The 19,579-nt window shown below is 46.4% G+C and overlaps 1 protein-coding gene and 1 pseudogene across 1 annotated transcript in view; both read right to left on the reverse strand.

Annotated features, from left to right (window-relative positions):
• MUC16 (mucin 16, cell surface associated) overlaps window positions 1-18,977 on the reverse strand; it is a 152,064-nt gene extending 133,087 nt beyond the window's left edge. The window contains exons 1-3 of the mRNA XM_054250241.2: window positions 14,417-18,977; window positions 13,195-13,308; window positions 1,220-1,324 (exon numbers count right to left, since the gene is read on the reverse strand). Coding sequence (XP_054106216.2) covers window positions 1,220-1,324; window positions 13,195-13,308; window positions 14,417-18,977 — 4,780 coding nt within the window. The remainder of the gene's footprint in view (window positions 1-1,219; window positions 1,325-13,194; window positions 13,309-14,416) is intronic.
• LOC128930530 (mucin-16 pseudogene) lies at window positions 3,934-6,452 on the reverse strand (annotated as a pseudogene).
• Window positions 18,978-19,579: the final 602 nt, after the last annotated feature.

A 19,579-nucleotide genomic window follows, 5' to 3' on the forward strand; every position in this document is an offset into this window, starting at 1 on the left:
TTTCTCCTCACCTTCATTTTCTTTCAAATTTGTTCTTCCCTCTGAATCCTTTCCCAGTCCTTCAGGAAAATAACAGAAGTGAGAAAAACCTGACATCCCAAGAGCACTCCTGGGGACCTTTCTTCACATTTTTTCTAACTTGGCACAGCCAAGGATTTTAATCCATAATCCTTTCCTCTGCAGTAACAAAGGCAACATTTGCCATCTAAAGTTTATCTGTGTCCTCCCTGTGAACACAGCGATGGTCTCTGATTTAGAAAGATCCTTCACTCTGGAGCAGAAGCAAGTACAGAGAGAATTGACTCTGTAGCATTCTCTCCTGCTGAATTACTTCGCTATCGATCACGTAAATTAGTAAGGTGAAGCCACAGAAGTGTTCAGTTAATAACATCTATGGGGAAAAAATGATCAATATCCTCCGAGAAGAGTGGCAAGAAATCAAAGGAACCTATTTTAAGCCTAGTTCTTGCTGGGTGTGGTGGTGCAAGCCTGTAATCCCAGCCTTAGGGAGGCCCAAGTGGGTGAATCACTTGAGCCCAGGAGTTTGAGACCAGCCCAAGCAATACAGCAAGTTCTATCTCTACAAAAAATTTTAAGAAACACACACACAAATAGCCAGGCTAATTGGTGGTGGGCACCTGCAGTTCTAGCTGCTGAGGGAGGCTGAGGTTGGAGGATCACTTGAGCCTAGGGAGGCTGAGGCTGCAGTGAGCCATGATCGTGCCTGGGCAATAGAGGGAGACCCTATTTCAAAAAAAAATAAATGCTGTTTAGGCTGGGCACAGTGGCTCACACCCATAATTCCAGCACTTTGGGAGGCTGAGGTGGGAGGATCTCTTGGAGCCAGGAGTTTAAGACCAGCTTGGGCCACATAGTGAGACCCCATCTCTACAAAACAAAAATTAAATAAAACACAATAAGCTGGGCATAGTTCAGGCCTGTAGTCCCAGCTACTCAGGAGGCTGAGGTGAGAGGATAGCTTGAGCCCAGGAATTTGAGGCTGCAGTGAGTACACACTACTATACCCCAACCTGGGTGACAGAATGAGACCCTGTCTCAAAAATAAAAGAAAGAAAGAAGGAGAGAAATGGGAGGAGAGAGGGGAGGGGAGGGGAGGGGAGGGGGAGAGCAGAAGGAGACGGGGAGAAGGAGAGGAGAGGAAGGAACAAGGCTTGGGTGACATTAGCAGAGCAGAAATGGAAACAAGATCTATATTTACCTGCTGGACTGGTCCCTGTCCCCTCCGATAGGGAAGGCCATGTGGAATTTCCTTGTGCTGGCTGGCTTGACATCTTTGTGGTGGGCACTAGCGTTCCATCAGTTGCTGAAAGAAAAGGGCAATAGGAAGGTCCAGCTCTCCATTATCTCAGAATGCCAGTTTATGCACTTTCTTTTTCTTTCTTTCTTTCTTTTTATTTTTTTGGGGGATGGAGTTTCACTCTTTTTGCCCAGGCTGGAGTGCAGATGGTGTGATCTCAGCTTACTGCAACCTCCACCTCCCAGGTTCAAGCAATTCTTCGGCCTCAGCCTTCCAAGTAGCTGGGATTATAGGTATGCACCACCACGCCTGGCTAATCTTTTGTATTTTTAGTAGAGATGGGGTTTCACCATGTTGGCCAGGCTGGTTTCAAACTCCTGACCTCACGTGATCCACCCTCCTTGGCCTCCTGAAGTGTTGGGATTACAGGTGTGAGCTAGTGCGATCAGCCTTATGCACCTCCTTTCCATTGACTGATCTTTCTATTTTGCTTCAACTCAGAGGCTCTAGAGCCCGGCGAGTGACCTGGACAGCTGCCCATGTGACCTTCCATCAAAACTTCTAACAGGACATGGTAGAAAACAGACACCAGGCACTGTCACGAGAAAGACTGACAGATCTTAGATGGGAAGGGGTTCATTTGATAAGTAATCACAAATTAAAATGTGACAAGTGGTCAGGCACAGTGGCTCACCTCTGTAATTGCAACACGTTGGGAGGCCAAAGTAGGAGGATCGCTTGAGCCCAGGAGTTTGAGACCAGCCTGAGCAGGAGAGCTAGATCCCCATCTCTACAAAATAATTTTTTTAGTTAGCCGGGCATGGTGGTGTGCACCTGTCATCTCAGCTCCTCAGGAAGATGAGGCAGGAGAATTGTTTGAACCCAGGAGGTGGAGGTTGTGGTGAGCCAAGATTGCACCACGTTACTCCAGCCTGGGTGACAGAGTAAGACTCCATCTCAAAAAAAGAAGAAAGAAGAAAAAAAAGAAAAGAGAAAAGAATGAAATCATGTTCCTTAAAGCAACATGGATGGAGCCGAAGGTCACCATCCTAAGCAAAATAACTCAAAAGCAGAAAATCAAATACTGCATGTTCTCATTTATAAGTGGGAACTAAACAACAGTACCCATGGACATAAAGACAAAAATAATAGACACCGTCACTCCGAAAGAGGGAGGGGAGGTGGAATTAAAGAGAGATAGCCCTAAAGAATCTAGAATTGACTAAAGAAAGATCACTATAATATGCTTCAGGTAATTTTGGCCCAAAATATGTTAATACACATATATGCTATCTGGGGAAGTATCTAAAAGTCAATGTCATCTCGCGGTTTCAGTCAGCTATTTGGTTATTGAACATTTCTAGAAAAACAACGGGTCATTTGAAGACCTAATGATGTGAGTTTTGTTTGGCAGAGTTCATGTTCGTATGTTGTTGCTGTGATCATTTAGCTTATACTTCAATTACCGGGGGGCTCTATGAACTGCTTTGTAAATTTGGAGATAGTTGCTTGGATGCAGCTGTAGAATAAAACAGGAACACCTAACTAGCCTTTCATCTTTCCTTCAAAGCAAGAAATAAAAATAATCATTGCAAAGAAACAAAGGGAGGGGGCTGCAGTGAGTACAGTGAGTAATGAGTGAGTGCACACCACTGTTCTCCAGCCGGTTAGGGAAGCGACGGTTGAAAAACTACTTATTGGATGCAATGTTCACTATTTGGATGATGGGTTCACTGGAAGCCAGAGCTCACCATTATGCAGTATATCCATGTAACAAACCTGCACATATACCCCTGAATCTAAAACTTAAAAAACAAAGAAAGTTATTATATTCAAATGTTGTTATCAAGATCTTAATAAAGAAATGTAATATAATAATAGAGGCACTTCTTTTACTAACTCATTAAATAAGATCTATTGAAAAGCCTAATAACAACCATAATTATGAATAAAGTCATACATGATATTTAAAACTGTCTGCAAGGCCAGGAGTGGTGGCTCACGCCTGTAATCCCAACACTTTGGAAGGCTGAGGCGGGTGAATCACCTGAGGTCAGGAGTTCAAAACCAGCCTGATCAATATGATGAAACCCCATCTCTACTAAAAAATACAAAAAAAAAGTTAGCTGGGCATGGTAGCATGCACCTGTAATCCCAGCTACTCAGGAGGCTGAGACAGGAGAATTGCTTGAACCTGGGAGGAGGAGGTTGTAGTGAGCTGAGATTGCATCATTGTTCTCCAGTTTGGGCGACAGAGTGACCATCTAAAAAAAAAGTGCTTGCAACAACTGTAATAGGATGTAAAAGTGTCTGGAATTTTTATCGTTAGCAAAGGCACAGGCACTGCTAGGATTAATGTGGTTTGTTTTGCCACCTCTACTCATCAATAAAACAAATGCTAAATTTCAGTTCAAGGTTAGGAAAAATAAAGATGTAATTTACAAATCCACATGTTCTCACTTATAAGTGGGAATTAAACTCTGAGTACACATGGAGAGTAGAGTACACATTGAGGGTGGAGACTGAGAGGAGGGAGAGGATTAAAAAAAACCTACTGATCAGGTACTATGTTTATTACCTGGGTGATGACGTAATCTGTATCCTAAGCCCCCATGACATGCAATTTACCTATATAACAAACCTGCACATGTTCCCTAAGCCTAAAATATTTATATTTTAAATACAAAAGTTTAAAAAATGTTTTAAAAGATGTAATTTATTTCCAGATTCATCCCCAGCACACTTGGGAAAGGAGCAGGGAATTCTTACTTTCTGCCAAGGAGGTCTTGGCAGGTGCTGAAATAGAGCGTGCCCATGTTTCTGGAGAACCCTCTCTCCTGGCTGTGGGATCTGTGGGAGAAGAGACAGGTAGCAAGGATGTTGGGGGCTCCGATGGTTTGAAGGTTAACGTCTGTATTTCAGCTGATGTTCTCTCCTCTTCTGTAGTGGTTTGCCTTGAGATTATCTCAGGAGGCTCCTCCTGGGACATCTAGCATAGATGTTAGTGAAAGCGTCAGAGTTGAAGTCTGAAGATGTACCAATGTGTTGGGCTGTCTTGCCATGGAGGGCCCAAGAAAGAGTGAAGTCTTTCTGGAGGTGGATGCAGTGGGGAAAGGAAGCTGGTTTCTTTCTCAGTGGATAGGCTTGTGGGAGAGGAACTAGAACCAGACCTTGCTGCTTGACCTGTGCTGAAGAGACTTGTCAGTTTTGATGCAAGAGAGGTTGATTTCATATCTGATGATACCTTGCTTGGGTCTGGATAAGGCATGCTCTCTGAGGCATATCTATAGTCCCCAGTTCCTGAGGTGGGGACTCTGGGTTTATGCCCTGCCATAGAAGGGAAGGCAGATCCCTCAGGGATTTCAGTAAAACCTGTTGATTGAACTGAGCTTGCACTTATGGCCTTTGTGGAAGTCATCATCCCTGCTCTTGGGCTTTTTTCTGGAGACCTGGACAGTGGGGAAGATCTGAGTCTGGAATGGCATTCAGGGACTGTCTAGGAGTTGGTAAAGAAGCAGACTTAGTATCCAAACTTCGGACCTCAGAAAAGTCAAAAGTCAAGATGGACTGGGATCACCGAAGTTGGGGGAGCTGTAGTCAGTGATGAAAAGGCTTTTGATGGGCTTGAGGAGGCAGAGACAGGTGTTAGGAGCCCTGACTCAGCCCTGGTGGGCTTCACAGGTATCCCATTGGGTGCTGTTGATTGAGTAGCTGTCAGTCTGTTCCTGGTGATTTCAGACATGGCTGTAACCTCACCTGGGCTCATGGTCAGAGGGAGAGGAGAAAATGTTTTGGTTCCAGTAGAGTGAGTGGACCCACTTCTGATTCCTCTAGAGCTGGCCAAACCCCAACTTCCTGTGGTTAGTGGCATCACAGATGCCCTCTCAAGCCCAGCTGATGAGTCCACCAAAGCTGTTGTCTCTGAGTTATCAGAACTCTGACTAAATACAAGGTAACCTGTCATTCCTGCAGGCAAGGTAGAAAGTCCTATGGTGATCGAACCTTTATACGTTGTGTTCTGTGGAGTAACAATCTTAGAGGAGGAAGTGGGAGGATGGGGTGGACTTTCTGCTACTCCTTGGGTAGTGATTCCAGGGATGCTCCTATCTGAGTTACTTTCTGTCTTAAGAACCAGTGCATCACGATTTGAGGTCTCTGACACGGTCAGGGTAGTCTCTGGGTTTGTACTAAGTCTATCAGAGCTATAGTTACCAATGGAGTGGAATCAAAGGATGTAGCTAATGAACTTGTTGGCTCAGTGGCAGTGAGTGGGATGGCTGAAGTGTCCTGTACTAAAGTAAGGAAGGAAGCTCCAGAGAAAGAGTCCCTATAAATGGAAGTTTAGAAGGCGGTGTGGACACAGATGAAAACAAGATGGTATCTGTGACCGAAATCTTTGAGGTGAGTGTTGTGTCTGAAGTCTCAGTGATCACCAAAAGGCTCTCAGGAGTAGCTGAAGTTTCCTAGCTTGCTCCAGACGTGGATGTAGTTGGGGTCTGTAGTGAAGAATGAATGGCTTTGCTTTCACTCATAGTGAGAAGACTGGCTTCTGATGTAGCACTGGATCCAGTGACCACTGCTGCTAAAAGATGGGGAGTGAAGGCAGTGGCTGGTCCAATATTTGATGCTGGAAGTGAGTGTGTCTCTCCTGCAAGACTTGTCTTGAGAAAGCCCATGGCAGGTAAGTCAGTAGTACTGCTTACACTGGTCCATGTGCCTGGTGCTGGAACGGAAGTGACCACAGAGTTGCTGGAGGTAGGATTTTCCCAGGCAGCGGTGCTGGTGCTGACCGTGGTGCTGAAAGTTTCTACTGGACTAGACCAGGCTAATGGGACCAAGCTTGTCTTGACAGGGTAGGTGAGTGTAAAGGGTGGTAAAGTGGATGGACAGCCACCCACATTGAAGCCCCCATCGAGAGAACAGGTGTTATTGGAAATAGATGGAGAGGTGGCTGTATTTGTCTCTATTGTAGATACAGGAACCTGGGGTCTATCTGAAGAGAAGAGAGAGGGGGAGGAAGTTGCTGTCACTCTTCAGAGGCTAGTGGGATTGATGGAGGCTGTTTTAGTGATATCCATAGTTGGAGAAGCTGTGGGGTATTGATCAGATCAGAAGAAGAAATGCTATCTGAAGGAGGCTGATTTTTTTTTTTTTTTTTTTTTTTTTTTTTTTTTTTTTTTTTTTTGTCCATGCCTCAAGGATATCTGAGGTTTTTACTGTAGTTGTACTATCCAGTGAAACTGTGCTGGTGTCTGTGAAACTAGCAGTGAGAACTATGGGGGAAGTGGTTATAGGAGCAGAGGTGATTGTCCTTCTCTCTCCCAGTGTAATGGAGGAACTGGCTCCTGTGGGTTTTGTGGACATAGTTGAACTGGTCTAATCTCCAGGAGTAGGTGTCACTTTTGAAGCCAACTCAGGAGTGAGAAATAAAATGGTTCTAAGTGAATGGGTTGTCCTTTCTGGGAAATGAGAGATAGTTGTGGCTTCAGCCTCAGGGGAGGAGGTAAAGGAGGCAATGGGAATACTCTCACCCCCATTTGAAGGTGTGACAACTGCATCTGATGCTACTGTGGACAAGCCAGGTGGACCTGCACTGTTTACTGGGATGCTTGTTTCTGTATTAGTAGTTGCATGGGACCACAAAGGGATTGACACTGTCCCTGGATCCTTGCTCATTCTAAAGGAAACCAAAGACTCGGAGATGAGCAGGGATATTGTCCCACTTAATTTGCTCCCTACTTAAGAGGCTTTGCCTAAACTCGGGTTAGGAGTACTCTCAGATGTAAAACCAGAAGCATCTGATCTAGAAGTTATGGCTGTTGAAAAGGGGGCTTCAGAGCTGATACTTGCCCCTGCAGAAGTCTCAGAAATACTTGTGCCCGAGGATGCCTCAGTGTTCAAAGTACTTGGGGCTGTATTCTGGGGACCATAAGTCTCTGTTCTGTATTTCTTTGCTTAGCAACAGATGTGGATGCAGCTGAAGAGTGGAAATTCGGTAGTGGTTAAACCTGGGTTTGAATCCCCGGGATGAGCTGAGGATGGTGCCTTAGATAAACTGGTACTTGGCCAACTTGCAATAGGGAGAGATATAGTGAGGTCCCATAGCCAGGAAGTGATTTCTGTCCTCTTACTGATTGTGGAATCCAATGATTCAAGAGAGGCTGGAGAACATGGAGAGGGTGTGCTGCTTCCAGAAGAGACTGAATTCTTATGGGTAGGGGAAGCAGACAGTGGCACAGAGTTGACATATGGACTTGACTGTGTCTGCCCAGAAACTTTTTCTGAAGAAACTGCCTGTAGTGGTTGAGTGGACTGTTCAATTGTGCCTGTACTGGTTCAGGCAATTGTTGGTGGGGTGATGGGAGTATGTGTCACTGGTGGATTGATGTCTGGTCCTGAGGTTATGCCTGTAGAAATGACTTCCTCCACTGGAATGGATGAAAAAGGCAACATTAAGCTTATGGCCCTGTTTCCAGGAGTTGAAGTCAAAGTGGTCTCTCCATCAGGAGCTGAGGTCTCAGGTGGGGGATGTATTGAAGAGGACAGTTTACTCCTCTCTGTGTAAGTTACAAGTGTGTGAGTGCTGGCTCCACAGATAGGGACTTAGAAGAGATATTGGAGCTGTTTTCCCATCTGGAGGCTCTAGTGATACCAGTATTCAATGGCCTGTCAGTACTAAAGTTCCTGTAGAGCTGATGTGCACCATGGCTGAGGTCAGGTGAATCTGTGGTCTTAGTGATGTCTCTGAGAATGAGAGAACTCCATGGTGTCACCTCCATTGATAGAGTTGGAGATGGAAGATCCATAGAGGCAGTTCTGGGTTTTTCTTTTTTTGTATTTTCAGTGCTTCTCAAAGCTGTGAACAGAAGGGTAGCTGAGCTGGACTGTGTCCTTGCTGAAGGCTTGGAGATATCTGAGGTCATAACTGTGATGGCCTCCTTGGTCCAAAATGTGCTGCTCCCTATGAATTCTACATCAGGAGTCAGAGGAGATGAGGGTAGATGGATGCTTGTACTCATCTGGCTTCCTTAAGCAGAGCTGGGTTTAAGAGAAGAGGAGGGCACTGTATTTCCCTGTATGCTCAGCCTTGGTCTGCTTCCCTTACTAGAATCTGTGACTCCTTCAGTGGTTGATTCAGAAAGCACAGAGGAAACTCTTCCTAATGACTGGCTAATGCTTCTTCCTGGGGCACTAGTCACTAGGAGTCCCACTGTCCCAGCCATGAAGACAGTGGCTGTAGCACTTCCTCTTTCCAGTGCCATGTTTGTGGATGTCTCGGTTGGGGAGAATGTTCCTATGGGAAGGTGGGCTGTACCCAGGGCGACTCCACTACTGCTGCTCCCTGCTGTTGTGGCGTCCATGGGTAGAGTGGACTGAATATCTGTTGCACCAGTCTCGATGTCGATGGAGAGTGTGTCTGTAGATGGTTTCCAAAAAGTGGTTGCCTTGAGGTAGCTCCTCCCTTGTGTCCTGAGCTCAGGGTCTACTTCAGTAAGATGGGGAGGGGATGCTGAAGCTGGTATAGATGTTTGATCTTTGAGTGACTGTGTCACATGAGTAGGACTCATCATTGCAGAATGGGTGTCCTGTGCTTGTGTGGAGTGTTCAATCACACTGGTCCACGTGGTTGTCAGTGCGGTGATAGGAGCAGTTGTTATGTAGGGGACTGGGCTGGTATTTAATAATGCAGTGCTGCCCATGGAAGAAACTTCTCCCACTGGAATGAATGAAGAGAACAGATTAGAGCCTGTTGACCTTTCCAGGAATAGAATCAATGATGGTGCCTCCTTCTGGACCTAAGGTCTCAAGAGATGAATGTGGTGAAGAGGACATTTCACTGTTGTTCATTTCAGGGGGAGTTTCTGAGTGTAAGGAAAGTTTGTGTTTGCCCTTTAATGACTGGATTTGTAGACTGAAGGAACAGGAGTGGCTCTACCTTCCTCTTCTGCAGTGCTGACTGGTCGCTTTTTCAGAGATGTGAAGTGAAGTGTATGTGAGCTGGCTTCCATACTTGCTGTGGGTTTTGATGTGGGTGAAGCCATTCTTGATGTAGACATCTGATTTTATACGTGCTGGTCCCTGTGACTTCACCATGGTCCGGTGAAAGAGTAAAGCTCTCTGCAACAGAGCTGGTTCAGGTGAGGTGGGATTCCTTGTTGTCTGTGGAGTTAGTACAGAGCCAGTTATCTCTGTGGAATGTGTGATTCCTCCTGAGGTTGAGTGTGGGAGTGGTCTCACTCATTGAGAATGAGTGGTCTCAAATGATTGACTTGTCATCAATGCACAAACAGAGCTAGGGACTGCTGTGCTCTCACTTGGGATAGTGGAGACCACAGCATTTAATGTAGCCGATATCATTCTTGAAGATGCCTTAACTGGTGATGTGCTTCCTGGGGTCAAGCTGCTTCTACTTTTGCTACCCCCCGCTGTTGTGGTTTCCATGGGAAGAATGTGCTGAATGGTGGTTGGGTGATGTGTAGACGTTTTCCAGAGAGCAATTCCCTCAGAGATTCTTCCCACTGTTGATCTGCCTCTTAAATTCATCTCAGTATCAGGAGCAGAGGAGGCCAAGGAGGTAAGTGATTTTTGTCTCTGCTCTAGGATTTATACCTGCAGAAATAGTATTCCACAGATGAGTTGACTGTTCAACTGGACCCTAATGGCTGGACCCAGTGGCTCCTGTTGATATGGTTGGAACAGGGGTTCCAGGGAAGACTGAACTCCCAGGGGCAGTGGATCTGGTGTCGGCTGCTGCAGAGATGTCTGTGTTAATGACCGTTCCTACTGAGATAGGTGTTGAAACCAGAGTTGAGCTAGTTGCCAAGGTGTCAGGTGTGGGATTACCAAAATTTGGGGCTGAGGTGCTACCCCAGATAGTTTTGCTTCCAGCTTTATGGATCTCCACTGAGGCCTTGGACAGAGAGGTTGCAGTCTCCTTGGATCTGGTTTCTGAACTCATGGTGGACCCCACAGAAGGCAAGTGGATAGATGAGATGGGGTTGAGGTGAGATGAGATGGTTGTCCCCTCTGAAATGCTTGTAATGTAACTTCGATGATGTCTGCACTCTCTGGCAAATTAGAAGCCACATGTTTAGAGGAACTGGTGAGTGCCCTGGGACTGATGCTGGATACATCTGTGGCCTCACTGGAGGTGCTGAGTGTTCAACCTCTGTTAAGGGAAATGAAGATGGAAGGTCCCTGGAGGTAGCTTCACCTTTTTCCATTTTAGCATTTAGAGGCTAGTATTCAGAATAGAAGAAGAAAGGACAGAGGAGGACAACTCAGTCTGTGCTATGGCCTCAGATGTGTCTAAGGTCATACCTGGGGAAACTCTCTGGGTCCAGACTCTGATGGTCTCAGTGGCTGCACTATTAAGAGCTGAAGAAGATGAGGACAGAGGGATTCCAGTACTTCCCTGGGTTCATCCAACAGAGCCAGGATTAAAAGAGGGTTAAGCGTCACTCTCCTGTGTGCTCAATGTGGGGCTGCCTCTGTCCTTGGATTCTGTGACTCCTCTAGAAGTTGGCTCAGGGAGGGCAGAGGAAACTGTTGCAAATGATTGTCTTGCCCATCTTGGAACACTTGATCCCAGGGCAGTAGTGGAGGTAGAAAGTAGGAGAGTTTCCATATCCATAATTGTATTTATGGATGTCTTAGCTAGAGCCTTGGTCACTGCAGGAAGTTGGGTTGGGTCTACTGCTGCTGTCTCCTCTCATTGTGGCCTTCATGAGGGAGGTAGATTGAAAGATATCTAGTCCAGTTGTGGCCCCTGTGGATGTCTCATTGGAAGAAGTTCCTTCTAGAATGCTGGTCATTGGAATGGTGACCCCAGGGATCACCAGAGTAGCATGAGGAAGGGAACAAGAGGCTGGAACCATGGTTGATTTTGGGGGAGACTGTCTCCCCTCCAGGACCTATCTTTTCTGAATCTGTGTTCTGGATCTCAGTGCTGGCCGATGATGTCATTATGGCAGAGATAGGAGTAGATACTCTCAGCACATCAGAGACTCCAGGGACACGTTCACTGGGTCCTGTTCTTTGGGAGCTGTCTGTGACTCTGAGCAGTTCCACTGGGATGGACGGCAAGACTGAAGTCAGGCTCCTCGTCCTACTGTCAGTAGTAGGGAAGCCCCAGGTGAGGTCCAAAGAGCCACCCCAGGTTGTCTCTCTTGATGGTATTGACATACTCACTGAGGTTCCAGATTCAGAGTTGGTCTCACCTGTTTTGCTTATGGACACAGGAGTGACAGGCACCAGAGAGGGAGAGGGGACAGAAGAAGTAGTCCTGGTGAAGCTGGTGGCTTCAGGACTCATTGATAGATCAGAGTTCAGAGGATTGGATAGGCTGGCATGTGTTTGAATGCTCATGTTGGGTTTATCTGAGGTCCCAAATCTCCCTCTCCAAATCCATCAGCAGAAGGAGGGACATCAAGAGGAGATGCTGAGGAAGAAACCACCCCTTGATGTCCCTTCTGCCGACAGATTTGGAGATGGAGGATTTAGAGTGGCAGATGTATTGTCCTGTTTCTGAGCTGGTAACACTATTGCTCAAAGAGATGGTAGGAAGAACAGCTGAGCTGTACTCTGCCCTTGCTCTGACTTCATGTGTGCCCAAGGCCATGCTTGTGGTGGCTTTCCTTGTAGATGATGTGTTAGCTCCTGTGATAAGAATAGAAGGAGATGAGACCACAGGGATCCCAGTGTCAACCTTAGAACTTGTCTCTGGGGATAAAGACAGAGCTGAAGTCCCTTGTGGAATCATAGTGGCTGTGTTGAGTCCTGCCCCAAAATCTATGGTTACTTTAGGAGTTGACTCAGGAAAAATGGATAAAACTGTCGCATGTGATCAGTCAGTTCTTTCTAGAATGCTTCCCTCAAGGCTGGCCTTATTCTTACCTGAAAAGGTAAAAAATGGGACCATTTCTGTGTCCCCTGTTATATCTATAGACCTCTCCTCGGATCCAGGTTCCTTTAGGTGAGTGAGTGGTACCCAAGATGCCATTAACATTGGTACCAGCTGCAGAAGTGGAGTTTACAAAAGAGGTCATTGAGAAGATAGATGTGGCAGTTTTAGCCTTCCTGTTGGCAGTCACTGTAGCTATCTGTCTGAGAGAAATCCCCTCCTCATATTGATCCCTAACGTGAAAAGTACCCTTGTAGCCTCCAAATGTGGAAAATATTTGCAGGATAGTCTATGTCACTGGGCTTCTGCTGGGCAATCCTATGACTATAATGGGTAGTTGTTGAAAGATGAACAGGATGCAGGGGAGACCTCCTGACTATTCCCAATTTCTCATGGAACATAGATTGGGACTCCAAAGCTTCCCCTACTGAATGAAATCTAGAGATGATGCTTCATCCCCAGAATGCTGTCTTCCCATACCAGGCGGTCAATTTTGAGGATGTAAATGATGATCAGGGAACTTCCATCCTATCCATGAGTAGCAATGCTTGCTGGCTGCCTTTCAGAGTGACTCTCAAGCACAGAATTACTCGTGAAGAGAGATTTTCAAACTGCAAACTGCAAAAGTCCTCATCCAAGGCACAGTCTGACACAACAAGGAGCCTCTAAGAGTGCAAAGGGACTTTTCTTGGTTTTTATCCTTTTACTAAAGATCAGTTGAGTACCAAATCAATATGTCTGACTGTGTGACTTACTGGATGGACTAATAAATGAATGAAGAGAACTTCAGGGTTTCTCCACCCTCATCAAAGATCTAATTTGGATGAGATGATCACATAGCATATTCTCCTCATATATGACTTGTGAGACCAAGGAGAGAAGTCCAGATGGCAGCTACTTTTCCATCTACCAGGAAACAAGCTCACTTAAGGCAACCAATCATTCTTCTCATGATAAACAAGTGAAAAAAACATCACCAGGACAGGTTCAATTGGAATTACAAAGAGGAAGTAAGGATGAAACATCCTCATACCTGTTGTACTGGCAGGTGACCTGGGTTCTAGAGAATCACTTGTTGACCACGGAATGAGACTCTTAGCTGTTGAGCCTGGGGTCCTGCTGGAAGGCTCCATACTCCCAACAGTCCCTGTTGGAAAAGATGAAGAAGGTGATGTGATCAGTAATTTCAGAGAAAAGAGGTAGACACAGAGATCACATACTTCTCTTCTCACCATTCTTACTAAGCAACATCTTCAACCAAGGATATTTAGGGGAGGAGCTCCTGGTTTCATATTCATGATGGGCTGGTTCCAACTATCAATTAGGGAAAGTGGCAAAAGGATGATAAAATAGGTCACCCTACGAAGAAGTTGCAAATCCTAAATACAAAAATGGTATTATACCATATGATCTGTTAAATTTCACTTCTCCTTGTATATCCAGAACAAGAGCAAGGACTTGAATAAAATATTGGTTTTTATACAAATGTTTATAGCACAATTATTCACAATAATCAAAATGTCCATTTATGTATGAATATATGGACAAAATGTGATATATCTATACAATGGCATATTTATTATTTGGCTTTAAAAAGGAAAGAAATTCTGATACATGCTACAATGTGATGAACCTTGAAGACATTATGCCAAGTAAAATAAGTCAAACACAAAAGGGCAAATATTACTTGATTCCACTTATATGAGACACCTGGAATAGCCAAATTCATAGAGACAAAGTGGTATAGTGGTTACCAGGTGCTTGGGGGAGGGAAAAATGGGGAGTCATTGTTTAACGAGTATAGAATTTTAGTTAGGGATGATGAAAAATGTCTTGAGATTGATGGTGGTAAATGATTACACAACAGTGTGAATGCAACTAATGTCACTGAATTGTACCCTTAAAATAGTTAAAGTAGTGGTAAGTTTTATGAGTGATATATTTTATCACAATTTAAAAGGTTTTTTTTTTTTAATGTGGTATTCCTTAAGGATGGCTACAAACCAGGATGTGGATCTGTGCTCCCGTAACTATGGACAAATGTAGGTGACTTCTACAGTAAGCTAAGAAACCACACACAGGGAATAGCAGTGGCCACCCTGGCCAGTTAGACATCTCCCATCATCTAGAATTCTGAAGCAGTACGAGTAAGAGACTTTGTGAAACAAAGCGAAAGATTCCTGACCATCACCAATGACTACCCAACCAAAGACCAGAAACCCATTTCCAAGAAGGTAGAATCATCAGGTCCTTACTTGTGAATGAAAGTGAGCTGTCAAGATGAGGAGCATAGGTGCTTCCTGACCCAGTAGTCTGACTTTTATTGGTTGTAGCCCCTGCCAGTGGAGAAGTGGGTGTCCAGCGGGGGCCACTGCCAGCCTCGAAGGAGGTGGATGCTCCTGATGAAGTTTTGGCTGAGCCAGTCTCCACTCCAGGGCTAGTGTGCTCCAACTCTGGGCTTCCTGAGGAGGAAACGGCCTCAGCAGTGTGGTTTGTCTGTGCCAGAAGGTTGGTAAATGCTGATGAGGAGATCCAGGTTGGGACTGTGGAATCCAGGGAAGATGCCCTGGAACCTTCTCTGGTGGACAGATCAAAAGAAGCAGGACTGTTGTGAATGATAGAGGACATATGAATGGAGGAATTTATTTCACCTTTAGAAGAGGAGCTGGACCACGAGGTGGTTGAGCTTGTTCCTGCATCCTCTTCAGTGCCCATGGAAGATGTGATCCCAGAGAGAGCCATGGGAGATGTTGTGCCTAGTAGTCCAAGGGCCAGAGAGGAAACTGACACTTTCTCAGTCGACATTTCCTTCACTTTAGGGAAGAATAAAGTGGAACCTGCAGTTTCACCCACTGTCCGGGGAACAACCAATGAAGTGGTCCTATCAGGGGAAACAGAGGAGGCTGAAGAAGGAAATCCTGACCCAACCCTTCTCGTGGTCACTGATGACTCTGACCAGGGGTCACTTTGCCTCCTGGAAGTGGTTGCCTCAGAGGAAACTGAGGCCCCAGCAGTGCTTGAGGTCAAAGGCATAAATGAATTCCATTCAGCAAAACTTGTTCCCAAATCTACTCCGGGTTTTCCATAGCCAGACGTCCGTGCGACCCCGCTGTCAGTTTCCGCAGAGCTGAAAATCGCAGCAAGACTTTGCACCTCTGTTGACCGCCCTGGAGAAGAGCTTGTAGCATCCTGAGATACAGAGTTGACTGGTGGTGTTGCCTCTGATACGAGTCTCCTCCTGGTTGAATGGGGACTTTGCAGCAAAGTGATCGGTACTGCGGAGGATGTGCGTTCTGCAGATGAGAGAGTAGAGCTTGGAAGAGGTGATGAACTCTTCTTGGCTTCTGTGCTGGGGAAGCCTGGAATCCTAGATTCAGGTCCATCAGTGCTGTATCTCGCCCCTGAGGATGTGACACCTGTGGTTGCAGTGCCTGTGGATGAATACATTGAGGTGGATGGACGTGGTTCTGGGCCCATGCTGGGTTCCTGGGAGACTGTGACTGAGAGAGGAGTTAAGTCCCCAGTTGTGCCCAAACTCCTGAATCCTAGATGCTGATTCAACATGGTTGAACCTGTATTTTCAATGGCACTGGTATCTGACTTTGAAAGTTCATGAGAAGGTGTGGACACAGGTGGAAAAATAGCAGATGTCCTCATGGGTGAACCTGGACTTGAAATGTCAAGGTCTGTTGAAGCCATTTCTTCTGTCAAACTGGTACTCTGCCTTGTTGCCATAGGGAGAGTGATTGCGGTCTGCTCACTGGTGGTGAGGACCATTTGTTCCTCTGGCACATCAGAAGTCAGTTCCAATGTTCTGCTTCCAATAGTAGGGGATGTAGAGATTACTACAGAGACAGGTCCTGGGGTTGACTGTGTCTCAAATCCAGGTGATTTTTCTCCCAAATTTGCATGATGTAATTGAGTGGAGTCTTCACTTGTGTCATTGTTGGTCCATGCTTTCGTGGCTGGGTTGGTGAGACTGGGCGGACTTGAGATTCTAGGGCTCCCAGAGTAAGCAGCTGGGCTGGTGGACTCTGTCTTCGGATGATTGTCTGTGGTTCTGGGCATCCTCACTGAGTGGGGTGTAGAGACCTGAGCTGAACTTATATCCCTAGGATCCGTAGTGGTGATGTAGTTGGTGAGGGACCAGGTACTACTAGTTTTAGTCTCTCCAGAAGCTGTCATCTCAGGTGAGGACCCAGAAGAGTAAGCAATTTTATTTTTCTCCATTCCGGTTGTTGATACATGAATGTTGGTCTCTACTGAAGGGAAGGTGAGAGGTGTATAAGAGCCAGTTTTTACTACTGAAGCTATGGGGAGGTTGATGGTGCTAGGACTTTCTGAACTAGTGTGCACTCCGAGGTGGATGCTAGGTGTGTTTGTTGATTCAGGGTAGGTGCTGAGGGTCGGGAGTCCCCCTTCTGATGCCTCTATTGATGTGGCTGGAGAAGGAGGGTCCAAGGGAACCAGGGTACTTTTCCCCATGGCAGTACTTGTTGGAATATTACTTGGTGTCAAGGAAGTCATGGAAAGTAAGTCAGGTGTATTCCATTGACTCGTTTCAACTGTGTCCTTTGTCATGCTTGTGGTGACTCTCTGGGTTGAAAAGGTGGAGCTCATCGTGACTTTGGGAGTAGGAGCAGGAGGAGATGTGACTTTGAGAGTAGGAGCCAAAGGAGATGAGGACAAAATGCCAAGCCAGGTGCTTCTAGCAGAGCCATGCTCAGGAGATGGAGGGTGGGTTGCAGTCATTTGTGGAGTTGAAGCTGAGCTGGTTCCATCTCTAGGTATTGTAATTTCTCCAGACGTTAAATGAGAGAAGTCATCAGAAAATGTGCCAACCAATTGGCTTGTCCTTCCTGGAGTGCTTGAGCCAGCAGCATCCATAGACTGAGATGGAGATCCTGACATTGAGACACTTTCTTTGGCCTTGGTAAAATCTGTAGATGTCTCAGAGGAAGCTGTGGTTCCAATGGGCAAGTGGGTCGTGGCCAATCTTCTTCTGGTAATGTAGCTCCTTACAGTTGGAATGTTGGCAGAAGCCATGGCATAAACAGTGCCTGCGCCATTCGTGTTCTCGGTCATGAGCATGGCTGTTGATGGTTCCCTGACAGAAGCTGCTTCCATGAAACCAGTTGCTGGAGAAGTGAACACACTGGTTGATGCTGGGAGTCTCTCCCTTTTCATGCTAGGACTTATCTCCACCCACTGTGTGTGCTGGGGTTCACTAAAGTGCTGAACTGTGCTTTCACTGGTCCATGAGGATGCTGGTGAGATGCTGTAAGTGGTTGCCCTCTGGGTGTCAGAGCTCCCGTGAGCAGCTGTACTGGAACTCTGCCTCCCAGAGGCGCTGCCTGTGGGACTGAGCTCTCTTGTTGGGTGAGATAAAGAGACCTGAGATGGACTTCTGATCTTCCTGTCAAGGGTGGTAAAATTTGGAGTGCGGCCCAAAGTGGCAGTCATTTCAGTCTCCTCTCCAGGAGCAGAGGTCTCAAGTGGAGTCATAGATGCATTCAAATTTCCTTCTGTTTCCTTTCTATGTGTGGAGTCATGGGTGTTGGTCTCCTCTGGGACTAAAGTGGTAGATATTAGAGATGTGGTTGTCAGCACTGAATTGCTGGTGCCACTGAGGGCACCTGGACTCCCTGACCATTCTGAAGCCAAAGTCTTGGTTGTGTGGGTGCTGGGTATATCCGTGGTCTCAGTGAAGGCACGCGAGGTAAGGACACTCTCTGCTGTCTGCTCTGCGGATGTAGATGGAGTCCCCAGAGAAGAAATTGTACTTCGAACCCTTTCAGAGCTTGTTTCTGCATTGCTTAGTGTCATGGAAAGAGGGATCTCCAAGTTGGGCATTGCGCTGGTTCTGGCCTCAGGCATCCCAGGAGACATAGGGGAGGTGACACTCTGGCCAGATAATATGCTGGTTTCTGAAATTTTATTATCGAAAACCGAAGCAGATGACAGCAAATGTGCACTGGTACTTATTCTGCTGTGCCCCGGGGAACCAGGTTCAGGAAAGGAGAAGGGATATCCAGTGGTTGATGGAGTCAGTTCCAGGCTTGTTCCAGTTCTGGAATTTAGGGTCCCTCTAGGTGATAAGTCAAGAAAGGAAGAAGAAACTGTCCCAAATGATGGGTTTGTCCTTCCTGGAGTATGTGGGTCCATAACTGTGGTCTCAACTGGAGTCGTAGACCCTGAGACACTTTCCTTGGATGCAGTCGAATCTGCAAATGTCTTCATTCGAGATGTGATTTTTGCAGGAATATATCTTGTGTCCCAGAGGGTCCCTGTGCTGTCACCTTTGGTTGTTGAGGTCTCAGTGGGGGCTGTGTACCTTTCAGGGACTGGGCCTCTTGTGGTCTCTACAGTGAGTGTGTGCGTTGATTCTTCTTTTGTAAAATTTCCTTCTGTGGAACTGGTCCTGGTGCTTGGGGAACTCAATCCTGAGATCACGCTTGTAGCAAGGGAGTTCCCAGAGTGAGTTCCATTGACCAGGTGACTCGGTGATGGGCTGGTTCTTTGCTCAGAGTGTGTAATTCCTCTAGAGGTTGACTCAGAGAGAGCAGAGGACACCACGCCCAAAGACTGGGTGGTTCTTCCCACAACCGAAGATGCAGGGCTGGCCAAGGTCTTAGCTGGGGAAGTAAAGGGCAGAGTGTGTTCCATCACCACAATCACACCTGTAGATGTCTCATGTGACAAGGTGGCTCCTGTCAGCCCTGAACCTATTTCTGGTGTGGCTTTAGTGCTGCTGCTCCCTGCCATCCACGAGAGGGTGGGAGAAGGTGACCCAGGAAAGCCTGTGGGTTTCAGCATGGATGGGTCAACATTTGCCTCTAGATGGAGGTCTAAGAAAATCCCTTCAGAGAAGGTGGCCTCTGCAGAGCTCCTGGGCTCCCTGAAACTCCAAAATTTCTCAGGGTGGGAGGTATGGCTGGGGTCCCTGCATTTCTCCTGGGAAAACCTGTGTCTAGAAGAGCTGCTATATGTATGGGAGGTTGGGGGAATTGTGCAACCCCGCTGATTGAGAAGACCAAATTTCAGTGAGAGAAAGGAAAGGATAGTATAACCACAGACAGTTTTCTAAAATAAACAACTGACAATCTCAGTTCTTCCCTTCAAGCTTTTTTTTTTTTTTTTTTTTTGAGACAGAGTCTGGTTCTGTTGCCAGGCTGGAGTACAGTGGCAAGATCTCGGCTCACTGCAACCTGCACCTCCTGGGTTCAAGCGATTCTCCTGTCTCAGCTTCCCGGGTATCTGGGACTACAGGTGCACACCACCACACTCAGCTACTTTTTGTATTTTTAGTAGAGACAGGGTTTCACCATGTTGGCTAGGATGGTCTCGATCTCCTGACCTCATGATCCACCCATTTCGGCCTCCCAAAGTGCTGGGATTACAGGTGTGAGCCACCACAC

The sequence above is a fragment of the Callithrix jacchus genome, chromosome 22 (assembly GCF_049354715.1).
Source record: "Callithrix jacchus isolate 240 chromosome 22, calJac240_pri, whole genome shotgun sequence".
NCBI classification, from domain to species: Eukaryota; Metazoa; Chordata; class Mammalia; order Primates; family Cebidae; genus Callithrix; species Callithrix jacchus.